At 48.3% G+C, this 23,831-nt stretch overlaps 1 protein-coding gene across 5 annotated transcripts in view; it reads right to left on the bottom strand.

The window, feature by feature from the left end:
- The window catches only part of SUPT6H (SPT6 homolog, histone chaperone and transcription elongation factor), a 33,857-nt gene that overhangs the window by 999 nt on the left and 9,027 nt on the right, over positions 1–23,831 (bottom strand). For all 5 annotated transcript variants that reach the window (XM_059149199.1, XM_059149195.1, XM_059149197.1 and 2 more), the window contains 35 exons: positions 22,384–22,525; positions 21,454–21,612; positions 21,280–21,356; positions 20,723–20,915; positions 20,417–20,501; positions 19,502–19,775; positions 18,612–18,713; positions 18,258–18,374; positions 17,207–17,296; positions 16,857–16,999; positions 16,029–16,177; positions 15,778–15,876; positions 15,174–15,303; positions 14,939–15,089; positions 14,642–14,796; positions 14,279–14,474; positions 13,737–13,876; positions 13,498–13,615; positions 12,120–12,196; positions 11,753–11,888; positions 11,329–11,466; positions 11,083–11,250; positions 10,016–10,143; positions 8,684–8,891; positions 8,050–8,197; positions 7,061–7,203; positions 6,006–6,146; positions 4,755–4,950; positions 4,129–4,367; positions 3,419–3,532; positions 3,140–3,264; positions 1,326–1,438; positions 971–1,048; positions 708–874; positions 86–273 (listed from right to left, as the gene is read on the bottom strand). In XM_059149199.1, coding sequence (XP_059005182.1) covers positions 86–273; positions 708–874; positions 971–1,048; positions 1,326–1,438; positions 3,140–3,264; positions 3,419–3,532; positions 4,129–4,367; positions 4,755–4,950; positions 6,006–6,146; positions 7,061–7,203; positions 8,050–8,197; positions 8,684–8,891; positions 10,016–10,143; positions 11,083–11,250; positions 11,329–11,466; positions 11,753–11,888; positions 12,120–12,196; positions 13,498–13,615; positions 13,737–13,876; positions 14,279–14,474; positions 14,642–14,796; positions 14,939–15,089; positions 15,174–15,303; positions 15,778–15,876; positions 16,029–16,177; positions 16,857–16,999; positions 17,207–17,296; positions 18,258–18,374; positions 18,612–18,713; positions 19,502–19,775; positions 20,417–20,501; positions 20,723–20,915; positions 21,280–21,356; positions 21,454–21,612; positions 22,384–22,492 — 4,994 coding nt within the window. In that variant the 5' untranslated portion in view covers positions 22,493–22,525. The remainder of the gene's footprint in view (positions 1–85; positions 274–707; positions 875–970; positions 1,049–1,325; positions 1,439–3,139; positions 3,265–3,418; positions 3,533–4,128; positions 4,368–4,754; positions 4,951–6,005; positions 6,147–7,060; positions 7,204–8,049; positions 8,198–8,683; positions 8,892–10,015; positions 10,144–11,082; positions 11,251–11,328; positions 11,467–11,752; positions 11,889–12,119; positions 12,197–13,497; positions 13,616–13,736; positions 13,877–14,278; positions 14,475–14,641; positions 14,797–14,938; positions 15,090–15,173; positions 15,304–15,777; positions 15,877–16,028; positions 16,178–16,856; positions 17,000–17,206; positions 17,297–18,257; positions 18,375–18,611; positions 18,714–19,501; positions 19,776–20,416; positions 20,502–20,722; positions 20,916–21,279; positions 21,357–21,453; positions 21,613–22,383; positions 22,526–23,831) is intronic.

The raw sequence follows: 23,831 nt of genomic DNA, 5'->3' as shown, positions 1-23,831 counted from the left end.
AAGGTACCTGCCTATGCCGGGCCTGCTGGCCTCTTGACGATGCCCGCCCCAGGATCCTGCTCCATGCCACCGACCACACACTTACTTTGGCTGCTGCTGCCGTTGCCGAGAGCTGGAAGAAGGCTGGGGCTGGGCCTGGGCAGACTGTGGGGTGGTGCTGGCCTGGAGCTGGTGGTACTGTGGTGTGGTGATGGGCTGGCTGGGGGTTGTGTAGGAGTAGCTGGGGGTCATTAGTGGTGTGGCCACTGGCTGCTGGGCTGGCGTTGGGAATACCTGGACAAAGGAGAACCATTAAATGGCGATGAGACTGGGGCCTATTTGGCCTTGCTATGAACTTCTGACAAACTGAGAGCTGGGGCTTGGCCCAGAGCTTTCCAGCTAACCAACCATCTCTTGGGCAGTGTGTAGTCCCAAGCAGCAGATGGCGCCGGGCACAATGGGGCCCACCACTCCTGGCTGCCTAAGAGTTCCAAAGATCCCAAAGGACTGTGGAAAAATCAGACCTCACTCCCTTTACCCTCAAGTGGACCCAAGGAAAAGGACTGTGGGTTGGAGACAGTTCCTAAGGCTGTGCTGACCCCATCTGTATGTATGAAGCCCCCCATGGTGGTCACTGCCAGAGGCCAGTCTATAGACATGGGAACGGATGACGTCCCCTTTCAGTCTTCTCCACCCTCTGCAGGGAGCCTTGTCCCCAAGCCACGTACATGGTAAGCGCTACTGCCCCCTCCACTGCCGCCATAGCCATACTGGCTGGAGGCCCACTGGGCTGGGGTGGCATTAGGGTTCTGTCCTTGGCCTGTCACGGCTGCAATGGCACTGAACATCTGGGAGGTCATGTTCTGGGGCAAGGCATTCACAGCTCGCGTCAGATCTGTAAGCACACAGAGGTGGGAGATGGGCACGTTATCAGTCCAAGTCCTTCTGGTCCCATCCCTCCAGGTCCTAGTCCCAGGGTTAAGCTCCTTACCTGCAAGGTTGATGTTGGCTGGGGTGGCATTGATAGAAGCAGGTGTCCGGGTCCTGCTGCTGCTACTGGGGGTGATGCCTACAGGAAATGGCTTAAGTTAGTTATGTCCCTCCAGGAACCTATTTCTGGTTTCACAACATAGGGGGCTGGAGGAGGTCTGAGGTGGGTAGAGAGAAGAGAAGCTGCACTGGCAAAGTAGATGGAGGACATCCTTGATGCCAGGAGGCTGAAGCAGGCATGAGACAGTTGTGGTGACAGCTTAGACCTTGTCCCTTCCGCAGGGGGCAAGTGAGCATTCTGATTCAGGGCCTACCTGTCCCTCTAAGCACACTACAGAGCTCAGTGCAGAACTCACCCGGTACAGGATCCTGGTAGTGATCCTTAAACCATCTGAAAAGTCCATTCACAGTAGGGAAGATTTGGCCCCGGTACCGGAATCCTTCGGGAGTCACTGTTACATATTCTATCCTGGGATTTTGGAAGAAAACACATATCAGACACCACTTGGGGCCAGCCCTGAGCGAGCGGCCAGAAAAGATCTCTACCACTTGAAGGAGCCAAACTAGGTGCTGGGGGGAAAGCAGAGATGAAAGAGCACTGACTCCATCAAAGGAGGCCACACTCTGAGGAGGTAAGCAGGTCAAGGCCAGGCATCAGCAGCCCCTAGTATGCTAGGTACAGACCACCAGAGGAAGGCCTGCTGTGGGCTGGGCCACCACCCTGGGCTGTAGGATGATGGCAGCACCTGCAGATGAGGGTAAGACTGAGGTCCCGGTGTCAGGGCCGAAGGGGCTTCCCAGGGCAGCAAAAACAATTCCCTGAGAACTGGAATCTGGAAGCACCCCTGTTCAGGTGGGGAGTCTGACCTTACTCAACACTTGGCAGTGGTGGGAGTGCAGGAGGATGGGCTCTGGGTTCAGACCAGTTCTAGCTCTAGCTTTGCCTCGGTCATTCGATGCCTAGATGACCTTATATGAAGTTACTAACCCCAAATCTCAGCTTCATTTGAAAATGAGAGTAACAACACTTAAACCTTTAGAACTGAGTGTGGGGAATAAATGAGACAAGGCATGAGATACACTCAGCACAATGCCTGAAAGAGAGCTCTGTTCAATTAAGGATAACTGTCAATGACCAACAGACAAAGACAACTACCACCATATCCTTATTTATACCGAAGTTGAACTCTGCTTCCTAAATGTGATGACAAACAAGTGTTCTTAGTTTGGCGACAGAAGGAATCTGCACACCTTCCCATGGAAGGTTATCACGGTGCTTCTACTCCCTTGTTTAAAGCTCCCTCCTTTGTTCAACCGTTCCTCACGGGAGATGTCCAGCCAAGAGCTCTGGCTGCCATCCTCTGGAAGCATGATAGTGAATCAGAAATGGCTTCCCAGAAACGACAGCAGTATTCCATATGTGCCCAAGGCGGTGTAGGGTCTGGTCTAGAGCTTCTTGTCACCAAGCCACTGAGCCCTCACCTATAGTCTACACTATCTAGCATGTGCAGGCAGTAGGAGGACAAGAGCAGAAATGCACTGGCCTTGGCCAAGGGGCGAAGAGAGGATGGGGGCATAGAGAAGGATGCTGGGTAACAGACAAAAAGAAAGCAGAGCCCTCCCCCCCAACCCCAAAAGAGACTTTGATTCAGTGTGAGCTCCAGAGGGACCCAAAGGAATACGTAGGAAGGTCAGCTTAGTCACACATGGAAGGGAGCAGAGGGGGGTCAGTGGGAGAAAGAGAAGCTCTTCTGACCCACCCCTGCAATGCAGGCAGAAGTCATCTAGCACACTACAGCAACCGTGAGCCACCATGAGATGACCACCCTGGCCAGGGCAAAGCAGGAAAGAAAAAGGAGAGACCCATGTCCTGGCCCCCATCTTTGCCAGTCAGGTGGAGAGAGGCTGGTAATTTCCATCACTCCGTGGGGGAGAGAACAGGTGAAGGAAACTTTCTCTTACAGAGTTAAGGAAGGTATCTTTCTTACCAAATCTTTGCTAAATCATCACCCTCTTTCCCCAACTCCAACCTCCACTGCTGGTCTAAACAGGTAAGAGGGAAAAGACAGTCAAGCAGAACCAGAGAGAGGACCAATCCAGAGGTCTCTAACTCCCCTGCTGGCCTTTCTGCAGACCCTGGTGGCAGTACCTTCTTGGCACGAGTGCTCACCTGGGTTTACCCCGGGGCTGGTATCCCAGGAGGAACTTGCCGGGCAGTTCCTTGCAGGCACAGATGAAATAAGGGATGAAGGTGGGCTTCTCCTTCTTAGTTTTGATGAGCAGCTCCTCTAATTTCTGGGGGAAGAACAAGGGGGAGAGGTTGGGATAGCAGCATGCTTGGCACACGGTGTCTGGTGCACACACGAGGCACACATCCCCTGCACTGAAAGGAAACTAGACATCTTGAAGTGACTGGGAGAGGTCATGCCTTGAAGAGCCCTGGGCTCACCTTACGGTCACCACCACTGCAGTCCTGATAATACTTGTGGTTCAGGAGGTCACGGGCAAAGGATGCCATGGGCTGGACATAGCGAGCAACAATCTCATCCAAGTCTTCAAATTCCTGTGGGGAAACGGGAAAGGCCCCACGTGTCACAGTGAGCTGGGACTCCTGGCCCTTCAACTGAGGCACTCTGAAGAGAACCCAAGGGAGGACGTGGCCTTCCCAGCCTGCTGTGGCCTCACTATGCTGGAAAGTCCCCTCCTTTTACCCAGCTGTTTGAGTTGTGCCCAGATTGATCAGCTTACAGGCACAAAATTTTTTAAACCATAACCCTGATTCTCCCCTGCTGCTTGGGAACAACAGGGAGCTTCATACAATTTTTCTCTACTGAAACCAAAAAAGAGAAACACATGTGTACGTGTGTGTGCGGGTATGTACACAATTATACATTTCTGTGTGTGTATTTTCTCCTCTTCCTCTGCTGGTGCTCTCCGGGTAGTCTATTTTAAAATTTAAAGGACACAGAAAAGGAAACAAAATACACAAAAATTGTTATCAAATGACTCATCTCACAATCAACCTCCTGTTCTGTCACTCTGTGTAGCTAAAATACACATAATGCATATAAGTCACTAACGTCAGCTCAAAGTAGCCAGAAATGCCTTGTTTCTGGAAGCAGGAGAGGGGATGGGAAGTGTGTGGGAGCCAGCTCTCACCTCACTATTGATCCACAGGGTGGCTCCCAGGCTGAAGGCATTTTCCTTGCCTTCTTCCCGGACATCCACGTGTTGGTAGATGCCGTCGCTGACCTTCCAGGTCACGGTCAGGTGATTTTCACCCTTGCTACTCGGGCGGATGATCACATCACCCTGGTCCATGGTCTCCATCATCTTTTCTGCTTGCTTGAAGTTTATATTATGGAAAGATGGGTGTGCGATCACTCGCTTGATGTATGCTGAGGAGGACAGGAAAAGAAGTACAGATCAGGTGAAGGGGACTGGGAGCCCACAACAGGACAAATCGTGGCTTCATTTCTGACCCGCTGTCAAATTCTGAGACTCTTTCACCCTCTCCAGACCTGACTTCTCTGATGTGAAGGATGTGTGCACCTGGGTTCCTGAGGTGCTCAGAGAACGAGCCTTTAAATGTCACAGTGCATTAGCAAAGAACGTGTGACCCCAGAAGACCCTGGCTTCCAGCCCTGCCACCGTGAGGTCTATGGGCCTCAGACCTCAGAGCTGAGCACTCACTCCCACCAGGGAACAGCCATCAGCAAGTACATCCTGAAGAGGGAGGGCTGCCGAGACTTGGGCTGTACAGGTGTGGTGGTGGCCACACTCACTGGTCCGCTGCTGCTTCCGTTTCATATCCTCCTCCTGCTTGTGGTCTGCTGCTTCGGCGTCAAAGTCATAGTAGGTGTCTTTGGGCAGTTTCCACTCATTGTTCCTGTCCATGAGGTCTGAGGTTCGGCAGGTAAGGTCGGCGCTGAACTTCTCAATGTCAATCTTCATGATGCGGCAGTGAACAGTCATTCCCACCTAGATCCACAGAACATTTGAGCTGGAAGGGACAAAGATGATCTAGCCCGATGTCCCATTTTACATGTGAGAAAACCACAGTCCAGGAAGAAGGATGGGAGAGTGACTTGCCCAAAGCGAGCCGGCTAGCAAACAACCGATCAGGAGTTTAGTGCGGAGTCTGGTCTACAGATTACAGGCCATGTCTTGCACAGATGCCTACCGCTCTAGGCAGGAAAAGCAACTAGGGCTTACTGCGACTACCCTGCCCCTGGCTAGTCCCTTCTCCCATGAAGTTACTTAATTACTGCTCCCAGGGTGCCATCAAAGCCTGGCTGCCCTTTCTGGAGGGGAGGCAAAGTAAGAGCTTTCTGTTCTTTCCCTGACTTGTGTCTTTCTGTCTAAACAGCAGCATAAGCCAATCACACGGCACGGCTCTCCTTTTGAAAATCTCCTGAGCTTCCATTTTTCAGGAAGATCTTTCCCCAACCTCCCTATCTCCACACTTCTTGGGTGTTTGTGACACTCAGAACCAGAGAATTTGGCAGATCTGGTACCAGCCGTGTCACCAACTAACTGGGTGATCCTGGAAAAGACACTCCAATTTCTCCCGCCAGAAAGGTCCTATTTTCCTTTCCCCTCACATGAGATTAAAGACAACGTATGTAAATGTCAAGTGCTGGTATCTAGTGGGTGCCTAATAAATGGCAGCTGGCAAGAGAATACTAGAACAGAAAGAGAGCGTAGCCTTTCTGATTTCACAGCATGGAACGCTGGGCCCTGCTTCCTGCCTGCAGACTCAAGCACAGCTTCCCACACAGGAAGAGAGAGCCCTCTCTGAAGGGCTGGCAACCCAGTGAGATCTCACAAAGACAGTGAACAAAAGCTGCTTCTCATTCACATGCTTCTCACCCTGGCTTCTTTCAACTAGTTACACATCGTCCTGATGGCCTCTCCCTACCGGCAGCCAGTGGGAACAGAGCTTCACTTCTGGGGGGCACAGCCCAAAGTTCTGGATCACCCAGTTTGGGTGGCTGAAAGCCCTACTAGATGCCTTAGCCTGGTCGTTTATCTACCTTCACTCGCTCCTCTGGCCGCTTTACCACTTTGTCACTGAGGAATTTGGTGGGGATGAAGCCGGTGACACCATTGTCTAGCCGTGTTTTGACACCAATGGCCTGGCCAGGGCACGAACCGCTGTCAAAGTGGTTCCAGACCTGAAAAGTACATCAGGAGAGGAGCTTGGTCATTAAGATTCTGGAGATCACACGTTCAAAAAAGAGCTGCCGGGCACTGCAATTTATCTGCCGTAATACCTGGCAAAGTGGTCTGAAAGCACAATGACTCAGCCACCCACCAACACAGATTCTGAACATCCCTAATGTTCAGTGACTCATAAGTGATCTCAGTGACTGGCACCACCAGCCATCAGAGCAATCCTTCATGTTAATTGAAATGTGTACGTCCCTCTAGCCACAACTGAAGTCCCTTCTCCCACCTTGTTCCGACACAAGAAATATACATGACCGTCTCCACAGAACCACCCATTTCAGTGACCCAGGTGCCCCCTGGCTTTCTTAAAACCCAGGCAAATCCCACAGCTTCTTTTATTAGGTCAAGTTCAGAAATCAACTCTTTCATAGACTGCCTGATAACATCTGAAGACTCAGAAAAAGCGTTCAGGATGCCTTTAGTTAACTTCTGACCATCAGAAAGGGAGATAATGTTTAGAAGAAAGTACAACAAATTAAAATGTATGTGGAAAACGGGAAAATTCAAAAGAGCCTAGAGATACCTTCTAATTAGCATGTATGGGGACACTGTGCCTCCCCTGTAAGAAATGCTCATCTTCGTATCTTCAATCTGGTTGAGTTAGTTAGATCCCCAGAGAACAGAAAACTCGGGTTAAAGGCTGAGCAGGCTCAGCTTCCTGTATGCAGGAAGCATACAGATTTCTGACCTGCATACCTAGGGACTTCACGTTAGACCTGTATGTGTTCTAGCCCTCTTCCCCCTCTTGTGTATTTGGTAAAAGCACCACGTAAAACACCCCAATTCTCAACTCCTCTCTAGGGCACAGAGAACATTCAATCAAGACGTCCAGTGACCACGCTAGCATGGCAGCACGTACCTCACTGAGTTCGGGGAAATTGTCTTGCTGACAGAAGGGACACTGCCAGAGCCCTGTCTCATCGTTGCGGATTGCCTGGTCATAGCTCTCACCCTGGGGACGCCTGTGGGCAATGCCGGTGACATTGCAGATGATAAGCTTTCCTGCAGAAAGGGCGAGGTGGACAGGGAAGGGAAGAAGAGAATGGGGAACAGGCTAAAAGAACTGGAGGGGTGATTCCTTCCCACTGACATGTAGTGATAGAATTCGGTCTTACAGCATTTCCAAAGATTTCCCTCACATCCTTGAGAAGGGAAATCCTCCCCTGATTTGGTGATGGGGTAACATGAAGCCCCCACGAGTGACTCCCTCAAGATCCTGCAGTAGCAGGTTAAAGGCACAGTTTGACCCTGGACTCAGTTTTGACTTCTAGCCCAGGGCTTTATTTTATTTTATTTAAAAAAAAAAATTTATTTATTTATTTGACAGACAGAAATCACAAGGAGGCAGAGAGGCAGGCAGAGAGAGAGGAGGAAGCAGGCTCCCGGCTGAGTAGAGAGCCCGATGCGGGGCTTGATCCCAGGACCCTGGGATCATGACCAGAGCCGAAGGCAGAGGCTTTAACCCACTGAGCCACCCAGGCGCCCCAAGCCCAGGGCTTTATAATCTTATTATTATTTTTTAAGATTTTATTTATAATTATTTGACAGAGATCACAAGTAGGCAGAGAGAGAGGAGAAAGCAGGCTCTCCGCTGAGCAAGCAGAGAACCCAATGTGGAGCTCGATCCCAGGACCCTAGGATCATGACCTGAGCCAAAGGCAGAGGCTTTAACCCACTGAGTCACCCAGGTGACCCTAGTTATAATCTTCTTACAGGCCCCCCTGGTCTTTTCTCCCTGCAGACCTGCCTCATTCTGTGGGAATCATGGCTTGGTTTGAACGTACACAGTGAACACATCCCCCACCCTTATACATCCTTCTCCAGCTGAAAACCAGGCCCAGAATTTACCAATGTAGAAGGTCTCTGGTGTTTCTTTGGTTAACATATTGAAGATTTCCTCTGTGTTGGGAGAGCGATAGGCTGTCCGGAGGTCCTTATACCGGCAGCTCAGCTCCGCCCGGATGTCATATAAGGTGATGTGTTTGTCACCATAGCCCTGTGGAAGAAGCCCATCAGGAAGAACCTTGCAACCATTCCCTAACTGGAGCCACAGGGGCTTTCAAGGAAAGGAATAGGCCAGCTGGCCTCTGTCAGGGCTTCTCTTCTCTTGTTCTCCTTTAACACTTACGACAAGAAGTTTTCAAGTTTTCTCTAAAACGCTTCAGAGAACCCCAATGTGTGAAACAGACACATGCAAAGCTGTGCTATTGGAGAGGAGGCGAGAAGGCCTAGAAGGAAACTTGACAACTGCCCCGAACCACTGATAATGGCTATAGGAGTCTGAGACTTCCTTGCTCCTTAATAAGCAGACTGAACACTTCCTTGAAAATCCCGGTAGAGCCTGCTAGGGTAAGGTGAAGAGAGGATGGAGTCTCCCATGTCCATAGTATCAAGAGGTTTCCTGGGGACTTGCTGCCTGAGTCTCCTCCCAACCAGGGGACTTGGAATGATTTCTGCACTGGGCCTCTATGCTGTCACCCACCTGCCTCTCCAGTTCTTCTGCAAAGGCATCTAGGTCCAGGTCCTTGAGTCGCTCTGGGTTTTCCAATATCTCTTCGAGGGCTCCTGCAGGGTTGGCGTCCTCAGCTGATTCATCATATTCCAGAGCGTCCACTGCCATCTTCCTGGCCCACTCATAGGTCTCAGGGTGGACTCGGGAACCATCAAGAACTTCAATGTATGAGTCAGTGCTGAAGGAAAGGCAGAAAAGGAGCCAGGATATAGAACGAGAAGCTTCTAGTAACAACCCAAATGTCCACCAATGGGGAACTGGTTAAATAAATTAGGGTACCTCCATACAATGGAATACTATACAGCCATTAAAAATAATGAGGTAGATCTATGTGTGCTGACATGGAAAGATGGCCACGATATACTGATACGTGAAAAATGCACTGCAAAACACTATGAACCATATGATCCCATTTTTGTAGTAAATGGGTAGTTAGTAAATGCATAGCAAAAATAAAATTTAGGAACGTTGTAGTATACACCAAATTGTTATGGTAGTTATCTCTGGGGGGTGGGATTATGGGGGACTTCCACTTTCTGCATAATACTGCTATACATTGAATTTTATATCATGAACTTAAGTGTTATAACAAGATAAAACAAGAAGGGGGAAAAAGACTTCTGACAATTTGCTGGCAGCTATTTTCCCCCATAAAGCCTTCCCAGGCTGGTCTTGCCCGTGCACTCACATGGACCTATGTTATTCGTGGAGTGTTACAGCAAAGCTGGGTGGAAAATGAAGTTTTAGAACTTGAAGCCTATTTCCCCACTGATTTCCATTACTGAATGAGGAGCTATGTGCCCGTGGAAAAGATCCTCCAAAGACTGAGTTGATAACTTCTGGAGAGGAAGAGGTCAATAGTGAAGTCCAAAGTCCAAGTGAATAGAACTTTCTCTCAATAACATCATCTCAAAACATACAGAATCTCTCTCCCCCTTCCTTATTTCATCATACCCCCACAACTCCTTTTCCATTGCCCCTGCTATTCCCACCCTCATCTAGCCATGGCAAGATCATAACAGAACATGTTGTGTTTACTGAACAAAGTATTGTGTTTCCTGTCCTTAATTTATAAAATAAGTTGGTTCTTTTTATGTTTTTCTCACACAAAAAAAGCTTCACATAATTGAACCGATCTTTTCCATAGGTCAGAGGCTCTTGACTTAATAAAGCTTCCTCACCTTTGCTTTAAAATATTTCTTAATTCAAATACCTCAGGCCCTTTGACAGCCCTAATTCCCTGAATCCCCAAAGCAAAGCCCAAGGGAATTCCTCCTGGCCCACCCAGGCAGAGGGTATCACCTGTCCCCCAGGGAGGCTGTGTCGATCTTGAGGAAGCCAGCACAATTCATGAAGACTTTGGGACCCATGTGGCACATGGTGACCAGCTGGGTCCGGCTCTCAAGCCTGGTGTTGTTTTGCTTCAGGATCTAGGGGAGAGATGTGGAGTGAGCCAGAGCAGCAGGCAGGCCCCACCCTCCCCGCCTCCTTTCAGGTTTCTGGGAAACCGTCCGTGATGGGAACTCTGTCCCTATCCCTCAGTATCTAACTGAGCACTATGCCATACTGTCCATTTAAAAGAAATTATTTTAGTAAATGATGTCATACCTGCCAAAAATAATACATAACTAATATATAGCTTAAAAGTTAATGATAAAATGGGGCGCCTGGCTGGCTCAGTTGGAAGAGCATGCAATTCCTGATCTCGAGGTTGTGAATTCGAGTCCCACACTGGGCATAGAGATCACTTATAAAAATTAGTAATAATTTAAAAAAGTTAATGATAGGGATCCCTGGGTGGCTCAGTTGGTTGAGCGGCTGCCTTAGGCTCAGGTCATGATCCCAGCATCCTGGGATCGAGTCCCACATCGGACTCCTTGCTTGGCAGGGAGCCTGCTTCTCCCTCTGCCTCTGCCTGCCACTCTGTCTGCCTGTGCTTGCTCTCGCTTCTCTCTCTATGACAAATAAATAAATAAAATCTTAAAAAAAAAAAAAGTTAATGATAAAACATATATCCGAGTGCCCACCACTCATCTTAAGAAAAAAAAATATATATTACCAAAATTTCTAAAGCTCCCTGCATACCACCCTCTTTAGCCTCTGAATGAAATCCCTTTTTTTTTTTCCCACTGGAATGAACCACTATCCAGAGGCTGGATACTCTTCTCACTTTTTCCATCTGTTTTAAATCTTGGTTTATGGCTATCTTTCCCACAGTATGGTAGTGACTTGGACTCTCACTAGCTGGATGACTCTGGACAAATCCCTTGACTCCTCTGACTTTGGTCTTTTGTCAAATCATGCTGGCAGAGTGTGAAGGCTCAATGAAATGGGAACTTTTCTTATTTTCTAATTCAACCCCATCCTACCTTGAGGAGATGTGTCCCTTTTCGAGGTCCCAGGCCACAGACATATTGGATTAAGGCCTGGCTGTATGGGTGGGCAATGGCACGGTTGACATCGACCCCAACCTCATTGACTCGGTTGATAAATTCACAGTACAAGGCGTTGAGCAGCTCCTCTTTCACCACGTGCTCCTGCAAACACAGAACAGGCAGGGGTAAGGTTCTTGTACCATTTTGCCTGCTCAAGCTTGCCTGTCAAACCCTACTCACCTGCAAGGGATGAAACTTGAGACACAGGATGTCTTCATCAGAGCTGCACACCTGGGCAAATTCAATCAGAGGGTCCTGGATGCGCCGGGCCAGGGAGACAGCCTGTCTCAGCACTGGAGGGTAATCCCGGAACTCTGCCTAGAGTCAAATGAGGACCAGCAGGACGATTAAGTTCTCTCAGCTCTCAACAGCAAAAGGAATCACAAAGTGTTCTGGCCTCAAGTCACTTTCTTGTCCCCTCAGGGGCCAATTTTATCTGCAGGGCTCCCTATCTGAGCCATGACTGGTGAAATGAAGCACCCCCACAAGGGTAATTGAGTAAGCGCAGTCCTGTGCCCGTGATCACTTTCGTTTCCCTATTAAATTTCCCTGGGATTCACAGCTCTTACGTGTGCAGCTCCCAAGAATGGGGCTCCAGCATTACCTCTGATTTCTTGCTGTTCATATAGAGAATGGCCAACTCATTATCAACCAGCTCCACCCCAATAGAGGACAGCTGTTGGCCCTGGTCCAGTTCATGCACAATGCGCTTCACATCTTCAATCAACATCTGGGCGTCCCTGGAGGGAGGAGGGGTGTTGGGTCAGGGCTTTTTCTGAATAGTTTATCAAGGACGGACAGACTCAGGGCTGGGATGGGGGCAGGTTGGGGAAGGAAAGAACTCTGAAGACAAAGAGATACTCCTTGGGGATGGGAAATTTACCAATGGTCTACACAGGCATATGCCAGATTCGATAAGAAAGGACGAGTGAATTTAAGTGAGGTCTAGTCTGATCCCCTGGTGCCCCTACCTGTTTTCTCCTGCGACTGTTACCACATGAGGCTTTTTGTTCAGAAGAAATTTCTTTAGGGTTTCAATATCTTGAGCCTGGATTGAAATAAAATTAGAACTAAATGGCTCCGAAGATCATGAGATTTTTAACAGCTTTCTCTCCCTAAGTAATACCAAGACCTCATAAGACCAAAGAACAGTAAGCTCCAAGTTAGACTGTCTAAGTGGAACACAAATCAAGGAGACTAAGGTCTCTAGATTCAATATCGTATATGCATTAATGTTTCCTAAAATTACTATACCTCTGGCTCATACTTGGTTGTGATCAAACACATTTGTCTTCCTTTTCTTCCTTTTTAGTAACCGCTACACTCAACATGGGGCTTCAACTCACAACCCCGAGAGCAAGAGTCCCATGCTCCCCTGACTGATCCAAACATACTTGGTTTTTACTAACATAAACCACTGTTTGGTTGGCAGGATTATTCTAAACTCATTTCACTGTTTTCTTTTAAAAAAAATGGTTGTTAGGGGTGCCTGGGTGGCTCAGTGGGTTAAAGCCCCTGCCTTTGGCTCAGGTCATGATCCCAGGGTCCTAAGATCGAGCCCTGCATCGGGCTCCCTGCTCAGCGGGAAGCCTGCTTCCTCTTCTCTCTCTGCCTGCCTCTCTGCCTACTTGTGATCGCTGTCTGTCAAATAAATAAATTAAAAAAAAAATCTTAAAAAAAAAAAAAGGTTGTTAATGGGGCACCTGGGTGGGTCAGTCGGTTAAGCGTCTGCCTTATACTCAGGTCATGATCCCAGGATCCTAGGATTGAGCCCCATGATGGGCTCCTGCTCGAGAACTAGGCTCTCCCTCCCTCTTCCCCATACTCATGCTCTATTTTCTCTTGCTCTCTCAAATAAATAATAATAATAAAAAAAAGGTCGTTAAAAATTATTTTAGAATGTAGCGCTCTCGGCAAAAGGCAAGATACCGTTAGGTTAAAAAAAAAAATCAGAAACATATACGTGAGATGAATTCGAATTCCCCTTTCCTTAGAAAAAAGACACTGAATGGCTAAAGCTGGGAAAAGGTTGGCTTAATGCCTCACTGGCTTTCAGCTCCTGGAACAGGATGACCCAGATGCTGGTAAGAACAGAAGCCATAATGGCAGCTCCCAGAAGCACACAAGGCCGAGGATTTGGCCTCCAGCCAGAAGTAAATTCTGCATCAGGACTTGAGTGCCATCTACTGCTTATGGAAGTGAGGCTTCTCCCAAGACTCCAGGGTTTAGCAAACGGGTAGAGGTAATCAGGGTCTTGCATAGTCGTTGTATAGACCATGAACACGCATCCCCATGGAATTGTAAATGCACTTAAAATGTACACTTGGTTACCCCATCCCAGCCACTTGCCTTCTTTTCCCGTTCCTCCTCTCTCCATGCAGTTCGCCGTTTGGTAAAATGGGGCAGCCGAAGGAAGTCTGTCACTTCTCCTTCGCCGTTGACCAAGGCGCAGAACACAGGGTGATCTCTGCCAACCAGACCAGGAAAGAACAGTGCAACAGTCAGAAATAAAAGAATACAGCTAGAGAAGAATGGGATTAGGAAGATAGGGAAGGGGTGAGGCTGGGCAGGCACGAACGGGCAGTCACCTGGCAGAGGAGAAAGCGATGCCTAGAACGCGGATGCCCTTCCCTTGGTTCTCATCCATAAAGTCATCATCTTCCTCTACCTGCTGATCTGGCCGGTAGGGTGCGACCCTCAACCAGTTGTAGAGTTTCCGACTACAGGCCTGAGGAGACACACCAGACACTATGGCCGAGAGGCTCACCGAGTGTGCGAAGGACACAGATGTGGGTGCGCATGTGCAAAGGTTGTACTGACATGCGCACATACTTCTAATCCTTCACGGGCTTATGGTGCGAAGGCATACATTGCTTCTGGATACAGGGGAGTATACGGAGAACAGTAATAAAGACAAAGAATGTTTGGATTGGGGGTGGCAAGTCAAGAGGCTCTTCAAATAGGGAGGTCTTGGAGTGACCCCTGGCCTTGTATGTGCTCCCCGTGATTACCTCCCCCTGCCCCCAGTGTTTCTCTATTAGCTAGAAGACTACTGTTAAGGGGTTCCTGAATTCTCAGCTCTAGGTTGGAGAAATCACAGGACAAAGGACCGCCGAGTTTCTGTCTTCACCTTTATGACATATTCTTTGGCTTCTGCCAGCAACTTGTTCTTGAGCTCTTTGGCCATCTGTACATAGAGGAACTGCTGCAAAGCCCGTTCGATGGCCATGGTACGCTGCCGGTTCCACTCCTGCACCTGGTGGCTGAACTCATCTCGGTAGTAAAACTGTTTGATCTCTTCGAAATATGTCTGGTCATTGCCGTAGCTGAGGAGAGACAACACGGCAGTGTTGGGGAGGAAGGAAAGGGGATACTCCAGTGTCCATAAACGTTGAGTGAGCCAGGGACAATGACTCGCTCAACTCTGAAACTGCAGTTCACATTCCTGAGGGAACCCCTCCCTCATCAAGCCCTCCCCCAAGGCTCTGCTTACCCTTCTACCCCCTTCATGTCTATGCTGATGTCAATGGTGAGCAGCCCCTCGTCTTCAGCCAAGCATATCTTGAGGAACTGGTCATCTCTCAGTTCCTTAACAGGCTTGTTCTTTAAGTACTTGAAGGAATAAGCGTAGTGGGCCTCATCCACATCCTGTAGACACCAAGAGGAATCATCAGCCTACTGACAGAATGGCTTGAGCAGATGGCTCAGCTGCGCACGAAAGCAAGAAACTCAGTTCAGTTGAACACAGAGCTGGGCTGCGTGTCAGATCAAAACCCTGCACCCAGCTCACCTTTCTACCTTTCTTGGTGGGGGTTATATTGAGTTTGGCTCTCTCCTGGAAGGTCTGCCTCAGCACCTGTCGGACGAGGGGCTCTCGGGCAATCTGCAGGGCTACCATGTAGCGGGCACCTTCTAGCACAGCTTCTGGCGTAGGGAACTGGCTGTGGGGAAAACATGGCAGCTGCAGGATGACAGTGTCTGGCCCTCAGGCCCTTCCTCCTGCCAGCTACTTGTTGCATGCCTACCTGCAAACGTAATCCTTGGCCAACTCCAAAGGCTCTGCAGGGAACTGTTCTGTCTCATGCCGCTGGTAGCTGTCCCGGAGGTTTTCCCCGAACTGCTCAGGAGTAAGCCCGAACTTTTTGGCCAGACCATCTAAAGCATACAGGAGGGTGAAGGGTAAAACAACAGCTAGGCTGACAAATCCCTTTGCTCTGGGTCCAGAGTAGCAACTCTGGGCACTAGTCTTTAAGAGGGTCACAAAAAAGCAGGACCAGGAATTTTACAAGGAATAGTAAAATGGCCTTTAAACACCTGACAAGCTGTTATGAAACAGGAATTTTCTCTGACTCCTGCACTCAGAACTAAGGTAGAATTTATAGTAAAAGAACATCTGAAAGATAGGAAGGACCCTGCCTCTCTGTATGCACTTCCCATTCCTTCAGGAAGTTAGGGAAAGACCGGACCATTACTGTGAAGTGGGTGTGGGTGCTGGGGGCCTGTGGTCAGAACTGGACTGGTGATTTGCTCAAATGTCTGTTAAGTCCTCTTCCTGCCCACCAGTGACTACCAGGAAACTTCCCTTGCTCATGGCTACAAGACCCAGGACACAAAGCAGCTAGTTTTTACCTAGCCCAGCACTCTGGCAGATGGTGTACATGTCTCGGCGGGAGGCCTGCTTGAGCTCTGGGCCCCTCTGCTCCTCATCTTCTGCCTCTTCACCCTCACCTGGGAAGAAACCATGTGTTAGTGTTCCAGTTTCCAGTCACTCCCAAGGATCTGACACATGTAGAGAGAAGCCCCAAAGGGCACTCAGCCCGGGCCGTCCCAGGGGACGGTGTGGCCATTAAGCCTCCTGGGTTTTCTTTTCCAGCACTCGCCTTCCTCATCTCCCTCTTCCCGTACACGCTTCAGCTTCTTGCGGCTGGCCTTGGCGGCATTCTGCATCTTGGGGATATCACGGCCATAATAAAGCAAGAAATGGTTGTAGACATCTTTCAGTTCATCCATTGACTGCACATCCTTAAGCCTGGAGGAAAGGGACACAAGACCTTAATTGTCACTGAGTAAAAGTATAAACCCAGTCAGTACTGCTGCAAGAGGTCCAGTTCCCATGGAGGCAAGATCCCAACTGGGATGGGTGCCTGTACTCTTCAATTATTAGAACTATACACCACCACCAGACCATGACTTACTTGCAACCAAGATATCTTAGAGAAGCAATACACTGAATGGTGGTTGGCGGTTGTTACAACACTTGATCTTAGCCAAAAGGACAAGAAGGGATGGTTGGCAGTTGTTACAAATGGAGATGAAGCTGTGAAGTATCATGTCTCTAGCAAAGTTCAGAGTCCTTGAGAAGTCTGCCCCCCCTACCCTCCAGCTTCAAGACACTGGCCACTAAAGTCATCTGCTCCCCTCCCACACGCCACACTGACTGCAAGCTGTTCAAACTCCTTTCTGGTTGTAATTTGGTTTCCCATGTAACTTTACATGCAAGGAATTCTCAGATCAGTATTATCCTTTTAACCTTTTAGAACCAACATAGATCACTAAGATGAATTTGCCTGCCAGAAAAATCACTTCTGATGTGGTGACAAATCAGATTTTTAAAGGACGGACCCTGCGCTGAGGACTTAGTAGCTTACACTGCTCCCTGGGCGCCTGCCTGTGGTCTCCCTGAATGGAATAAACCCTGCACACATCACCTCTCCATGTCGGTGGTATCCAGAGCCCGGATGCCATCAGCAAGGGGTTTGTCAGGGTCAGCGGAAATCTGCTCATACTGGTAAGCCTGCATCTTCTCAAACAGCCGTGTTAGGTTCTCTTTGCGGATCCTTAGTTGGGTCCACTAGGATGAGAGAGGGCAGGAGTAAGTGCTGGTGTTTGGCTTCAGAGACCTGAGGCTGACTGTTTCTTACCCAGAGCCCCTGGAGGGAGAGCTTGATAGGCTGGGGAGGTTTGGGTTGCCACCTGGTATGTATAGGCAGCTCAGGTTCTGGCAGTAGTGGTTCCCAATCCACACCTCAGCCTCTTAGGGGCCATAGATCCATCTTACCTTTTCATCCCACTGCCACACCCTCCATAGGTCATTGATATGCAACTCAGGCTCCACATATTCTTTACGGTAGAAAGCAATAAAAGGCACCTAGAGTAGTATGGAGACTGCAGTCAACCAGAGTGGAAAGATATGTAAGGAGCTCCTTTGACAGAGGGGTAAATAGGGCTAGAAAATTTCAGTCAGAAGTTTGACCTCCCTCACTGGCTCATCAAGGGCCTCTGCTCTCCCCAGCAGGGGAAAATGATGTTGGAGACAGGTAACATCATTTTCCTGATCACCACCAGAGTCTCCTTTGGTTCTCACACTCTTGAGCCAAGGGACCACATCTGAGGACAGGAGAAGGGGGTTCCCATCTGACAGGTAGCTCCCTTTTCCCTCAATCCCTAGGTGAATTTCTTCCTTTTTTTTTTTAAAGATTTTTATTTATTTATTTGACAGAGAGATACAGCAAGAGAGGGAACAGAAGCAGGGGGAGTGGGAGAGGAAGACGCAAGCTCCCTGCTAAGCAGGGAGCCTGATGTGGGGCTTGATCCCACACAACCTGAGCCGAAGGCAGATCTTAACAACTGAGCCACCCAGGTGCCCCCCTCCTTTTTAAACATTTTATTTATTTATTTGATGGAGAGAGAGATCACAAGTAGGCAGAGAGGCAGGCAGATAGGGGGAAGCAGGCTCCCCACAGAGCAGAGAGCCCGATGTGGGGCTCGATCCCAGGACCTTGGGATCATGACCTGAGCCGAAGGCAGAGGCTTTAACCCACTGAGCCACCCAGGTGCCCCGCCCTTTTTTTTTTTTTTTTTTTTTTTGAGAGTGCGCACACAAGCATGTGCACAGCAGGGTGGGATGGGGTGCCGGGTGGGCAGAGGGGCATGGAGACAATCTAAAGCAGGTTCCATGCCCAACACAGAGCCTGATGTGGAGCTCAATCCTAAAATCCCAAGATCAGGACCTGAGCCAAAATCAAGAGCTGGACACTCAACTGAGCCACCCAGGCACCCCCACAGCTCAATTTCTAACCAGTGGGCCGTCAGAGAGCTTGAGCCGCTACCTCAAAGTGTTGATTTCGCATGAAGCCTAGGGCTTCTTTAATCTTCTGAATTGTGCTGGGTCCTTTTCGACTGAAGCTGCTGGTTGGCTGCCCTCGGTCTAGGTAATCACAGCTTTCCTAGGGCCAGAAGAAAACAGAAACATCAACAATGCTTTCATTTGTTTTGTCTTACCATGTGTGAAACTGCTTCATGTCAAAGGATGACCTTATCAGATGAAATCTAGAACAATCTCTCATACGCATACACACACTCATACTATCCTGTACTAAGCACACAGACGTCTGGAGCAGATCTTCACCTTGATAAAGTGGCCCCCAGTTCATGTCAAACCTAAGGATCTTTTTTTTGGATACCTGCAGAGAAATGGTTGGTGTGGCAAAGGCATTCCTGTATATCCAGTCAGCTTCTTCTTCTAGTTCATCATCTTCAGCCCCCTTAACTGGGATGGAGCGGAGCTGTTGGGGAGAAGACAACGGTGAGGCCGACTTTATCCTGTATTCCTGTGGGAAACACATATACCACTCCAGGACAGAAATGTTAGCTCCACAGACAAACATTTCCGGCACCCTGGAAGAGTGTTGTCCTGGCACGAAGTAAACGCCTTGTGTATCTGCTAAAGGAAGCGTGCCATTTTAAGAACCAGAAGCACAAGCGCCTTCTCTAAGAGCTGGACTCCCTGCACCCCCTGGTCAGATGGGGTTCAAAGCCAATTTCCAACATACCATCCAGTATCAGATTGTTGCTAGACTGTTCCTCTGCTACAACTTTTGGAGGAAGGCTGCACAAGGCAGGTGATGACAGACTGGCAGAAGGACAGAAGCTGGTGCTTGCTTGCTTGCTTTCTTTTTTAAGAGAGAGGGAGAGAGACAGCAAGGGAACACAAGCAGGGGGAGTGGGAGAGGGAGAAGTAGGCTTCCCACCGAGCAGGGAGCCTGAGGCGGGACAGGATCCCAAGATTCTGGGATCATGATCTGAGCTGAAGGCAGAGGCTAAACAACTTAAGCCACGCAAGTGTGCAAAGCTGGTGCTTTCTTTTTTTTTTTTAAAGATTTTATTTATTTATTTGACAGACAGAGATCAAAAGTAGGCAGAGAGGCAGGCAGAGAGGAGGAAGCAGGATCCCTGCTGAGCAGAGAGCCCGATGCAGGGCTTGATCCCAGGACCCTGAGATCATGACCTGAGCCGAAAGCAGAGGCTTTAACCCACTGAGCCACCCAGGCGCCCCAAGCTGGTGCTTTCTTACCTGGAACCTCTCAGGCAGGTCTGTGGCCCGGATTTCATTGTCCTGATCTGTGAGGTGGCTGCTTTCTAGTTCGCTGGGCTCGTACATCTCAAAGATGCTCCTGCGGCTCACACGTTTCTTGGTGGTCTTCTTGGGGCGCACGCGGATCTCACCCTCAGCCTCATCATCCTCGTACTCATACTCTTCCTCCAGTTCTTCATCGTACTCATTGTATTTCTCAAACTCGTCATAGTCAAAGTCCACACCAAAAATCTCCTGGGCTTCCTGCAGGGCCCTGTGGGTGACAGCAAGAGGCTGCTGGGCCAGGTTCTGGTGAGAGGAGAGAGATGCACCCCATGCATAGATCCTTTACTTGCCCCAAAGGAAACAAAGATTAAGAAAAAGGTAAATTAAAAAAGCGTATTTACTGTGGAATAAAGGCTTAATTGGGAGATATTTCTGGGAAAATTATTATATATGGAAGATAAAAAGCCCATGGCTGGTAATGTGCCCATGTCAGGGATCAAAGAGCAATAGGGCACAACAACACAGGTCCACATTCTGCTTAGCAGGGCCATCTTCTGCTAAGGCAACACAGTATTCCCTTAGAGCAAAAGCTTTTGTCAACAAAATTATACTTAGAAGGCTGATATACAGATGAGTAAACACAAATCCGCAGGTGCAGAGGAAGGCTGGACGGAGGCGTACACACAGGTGACTCCGCCCTGAGCCCACAATGGCCCCACAATGCAGAGAGCTCTCAGGGCTTCTAGGAGCAGTCTGACATTCCTGACCAGGAAAGCTTATCTGAGGCAGGGAAGCAAAAACGGTTCAGAGCTGGGATGTTCCATTTTTGGCAGAAACATCTGACCTCCTCCTTCCTGACTGCGCCTACTCAAATGCCCTTATCGCCACCCTGTAGCAGACCCCACTCACGCATCTGTGTATCCGGGAAGCTTTTTCCGCCACTTAGGTTTTTTCAGAGGCTGTCCATCATCATCCACAATGAAGTCATCAATGTCTGGGCAGGGAAGGAAGGGATTAGTGCTCAGAGGCAGGGCATGAGTTAGGACTGAATGGCTTTATTTCCTATCACGTGAGTGGCCAGGGAGAAGAGTAGGGAGACTCCTAAAAATGAACTTCCTTTCTGTCAGATGCTGGGGGCCTTTAGTTACAGGATGGTTTCCCACCCTGCTTGTAGGAGCTAGGCAATCCCAGGCTTCCCTGCCTGATGCCACATACCTGATTCTTCATCATCTTCCTCCTCCTCCTCTGGAGGAGCCATGGGGGCCTCCACGGCTTCCTGCCCTTCTTCCCCTTCCCCATCCTGGAAGATTTCCTCCGCAATTGCCTCTTTTTCATGTTCTTCTTTGCCATATTCCTCCTCGTCATCATCCTCATCATCTGACATTTTTTTGACACGTCGGTATTTTTGCTAGGGGTGGGAAAACCTTTCTCATCAGGGTCTGAGGGGGCGGGCATTAAGGATGCTTGCTTTCTAGTCTCACTCCCATTTTCCCACCATGGTTGCGCTGACCAAGGGAGATGGCAAAGAACATGTTAAGTGATGCTCTTTGAGCACCAAGCCCACCCCTGAAACTCTGACAAGCCTGTCTCCAACAGGCATCCAGTTCGGGGATGCAAAGCTGGTCTCCATGGCACAAGGACTCGGAGCAACTTTCTCTTCCCTAATGCTTCCCAAAGCATTCTGGAGTGCCTCATCCCCCCCAAAATCATGGAATTTCAAGGATTTTTCTTTCCTTCATTCCCTAGGGACAGAGATAAAGAGTGAGACTTACTCCTCTTTTGACTTTGACACCCAAATTCTCCTCAATGAGGTCAAAATCATCATCCTCCAGGCGGTCATCAAAAGATGCTGGAGAAAACAAAGTGTTACCCATGGCGACAGAGAGGTCCCCTTCTCCACTGCAACTTCCACCCCAGCCTCGCTTGACTGAGGAGAGACTACTCACTGCGTTTTCTCTTCTTGTGGCCAACATCATCTTCTGAATCACCAGAGTCACTACCCTCATCCTCCTCCCCTTCATCTTCATCGTCATCATCATTGATAAAGCCTTTCAGATTGCCTTGCTCATCCTGATCATCTAGGTTCTCCTCCTCCTCCTCCTCATCTGGAAAACATGCATGTTTGAGGTATGGAGTTTGGGTAATGGGCTGGAATGGGGCGGGGCCACCTGCTGGACTGTGATTCTCTCTGCTCTAAAGCTAATGATATGGGTGCCATGCTAACTTTTCAGCCTCATTTAAAGATGTAAAACATGGCCAGTGACTTATAGCAGCAGTATCTGGAAAAGGATGATCTCCTTTCTATGTTCACTATCTGTATTTAGGCAAAGATGATCTTCCTAATTAGTTGGGCTCTTCAAAATTCACACTAGATTTAGAGCCACCAATAATCTTTGTTTTCCTCTTAGTTTATAAATTTGGCAGCTATATTACTTCTTTTATCCCTAATTCTTTTGATAAAACTTACATTTACCTTTCTGTCTTTAAAACCATTTCATGGTTCTACTCTGCTGAGGATCCTAATGGTTGCGTTTGGCCAGAGAAATAGGAAACTGGGCACAAAAATACCAACACTGCTAGGTCTCTAAAAGAGGAAAACATTACGTATATATTTATTCGTTGGTTTACTATCTGTCCCCACCCACTAATGTAAACTCCAAGATAGCAGGGTCTTTATATTTCTAGTTCTAGGCACAGTGCCTGGCATACAGCAGACAGATGCTCAGTAAGTATTTTCTATAAATTACTGAAAATTCTCAAGCTGGTACCTCATGTGTGATAACTTCTGTGCTCAGCCTGAGCCTCTCATCAGCAAGATTCCAACTATCCAAAGCTTAGCAATAGTGGGGAGAAGCTTGAGGCTGGGGCCTCCTCACCGTCATCCTCCTCTTCTACAAATTTCTTGGGCACTCGGGGCACCACTTCGCCTTCATCATTGTACTCTTCCTCCGACTCCTCGGCCTCGCTTTCCACAAAATCAGACATGGCTGCAGCTTCTCACGGCCTGCCCAAAGATGACTAGGGAAGAAAGGAAGATAGGGATAAAAAAATTTAAAAATGAGACACATGACTTTACAGAGTACCCTTAAGCCTTTCCACCAATAGCCGTTTAGTCACATGCCACAACTCTGCCTCCTCCATCATTCCCACCGAGGGAGGAGACAGTAAGAATCAGATGGCTCCATCGCATCCATTTTCCACCCCTCCCATTGTTACCACTCTCACATGTTCCTTTAAAAAGATGATTGATTAAAAAAAGAAGATAACTGATTACCGTGGACTTCTTCATACATAGTTGACTCTTGAACAGCAGGAGTTTAAGCTGCATGGATCCACTTACAGTTTTTTTTTCAATAAATACAGACTACTGTAAATGCATTTTCTCCTCCATGTGATTTTTTTTTTTTAAGATTTTATTTATTTATTTGACAGAGACAGAGAGTGATCACAAGTAGGCAGAGAGACAGGCAGAGAGAAAGAGAGGGAAGCAGGCTCCCTGCTGAGCAGAGAGCCCAATGCGGGGCTCGATCCCAGGACCCTGAGATCATGACCTGAACCGAAGGCAAAGGCTTATTAACCCACTGAGCCACCCAGGTGCCCCTCAATGTGCTTTTCTTAACATTTTCTTTTCTCTAGTTCACTTTAAGCATATATAGTAATATATATATAGGTATATAAATATAATACATATGACGTCCAAAATGTATTCATTGACTATTTAGGTTATCATGTTATATTATCCCAGTCCACAGTAGGCTATTGGTAAAGTTTTCGGGGAGTCAAAAGTTATATGCAGATTTTTAATGGTCGGGGAGGCCAGTGTCCCTAACTCCCATGTTCTTCAAGGGTCAATTGCATAACAAAGAATTTTATCTCACTTATCATTTGGGGGCAGGAATGAGGAAAGAAATTAGTGTAGGAGTGGTTATATAGGTAGGGATATGGTAGCAGCGAGATTATATGACTTGCTCATAAGAAATTTGGGTATTTCTTAAGCAAGTGCCATCTAAATGACAAATACTTCATTTACACTACATTTGGCTGCTGACAGAGTGAAAAGGACAATTCTTCTCCACAGATTAAATGACATTTCATGAACTTAAGCCATGTGTGTGACTACTGATTGGGAGTATGTGAATGGAGAAGGGGGTCTCTTTAGAAACATGAGAACCATAACTCTATTTTTACCATTTACTTCCCTAGCCAAAAAACATTTTGAAAGTCACCTCCACGGCTTACAAAATAAAGGCAACATAGTTAAATGCAAAGATTGCTGAGCTTAAGAGTACAGATCAAAACCTGGTCCCGTCATCTACCAGATATA

Source organism: Mustela lutreola, chromosome 15 (genome assembly GCF_030435805.1).
Source record: "Mustela lutreola isolate mMusLut2 chromosome 15, mMusLut2.pri, whole genome shotgun sequence".
NCBI lineage: Eukaryota > Metazoa > Chordata > Mammalia > Carnivora > Mustelidae > Mustela > Mustela lutreola.
The sequence above is the reverse complement of the archived record's forward strand: the minus strand, read 5'-3'. Positions and strand labels throughout refer to the sequence as shown.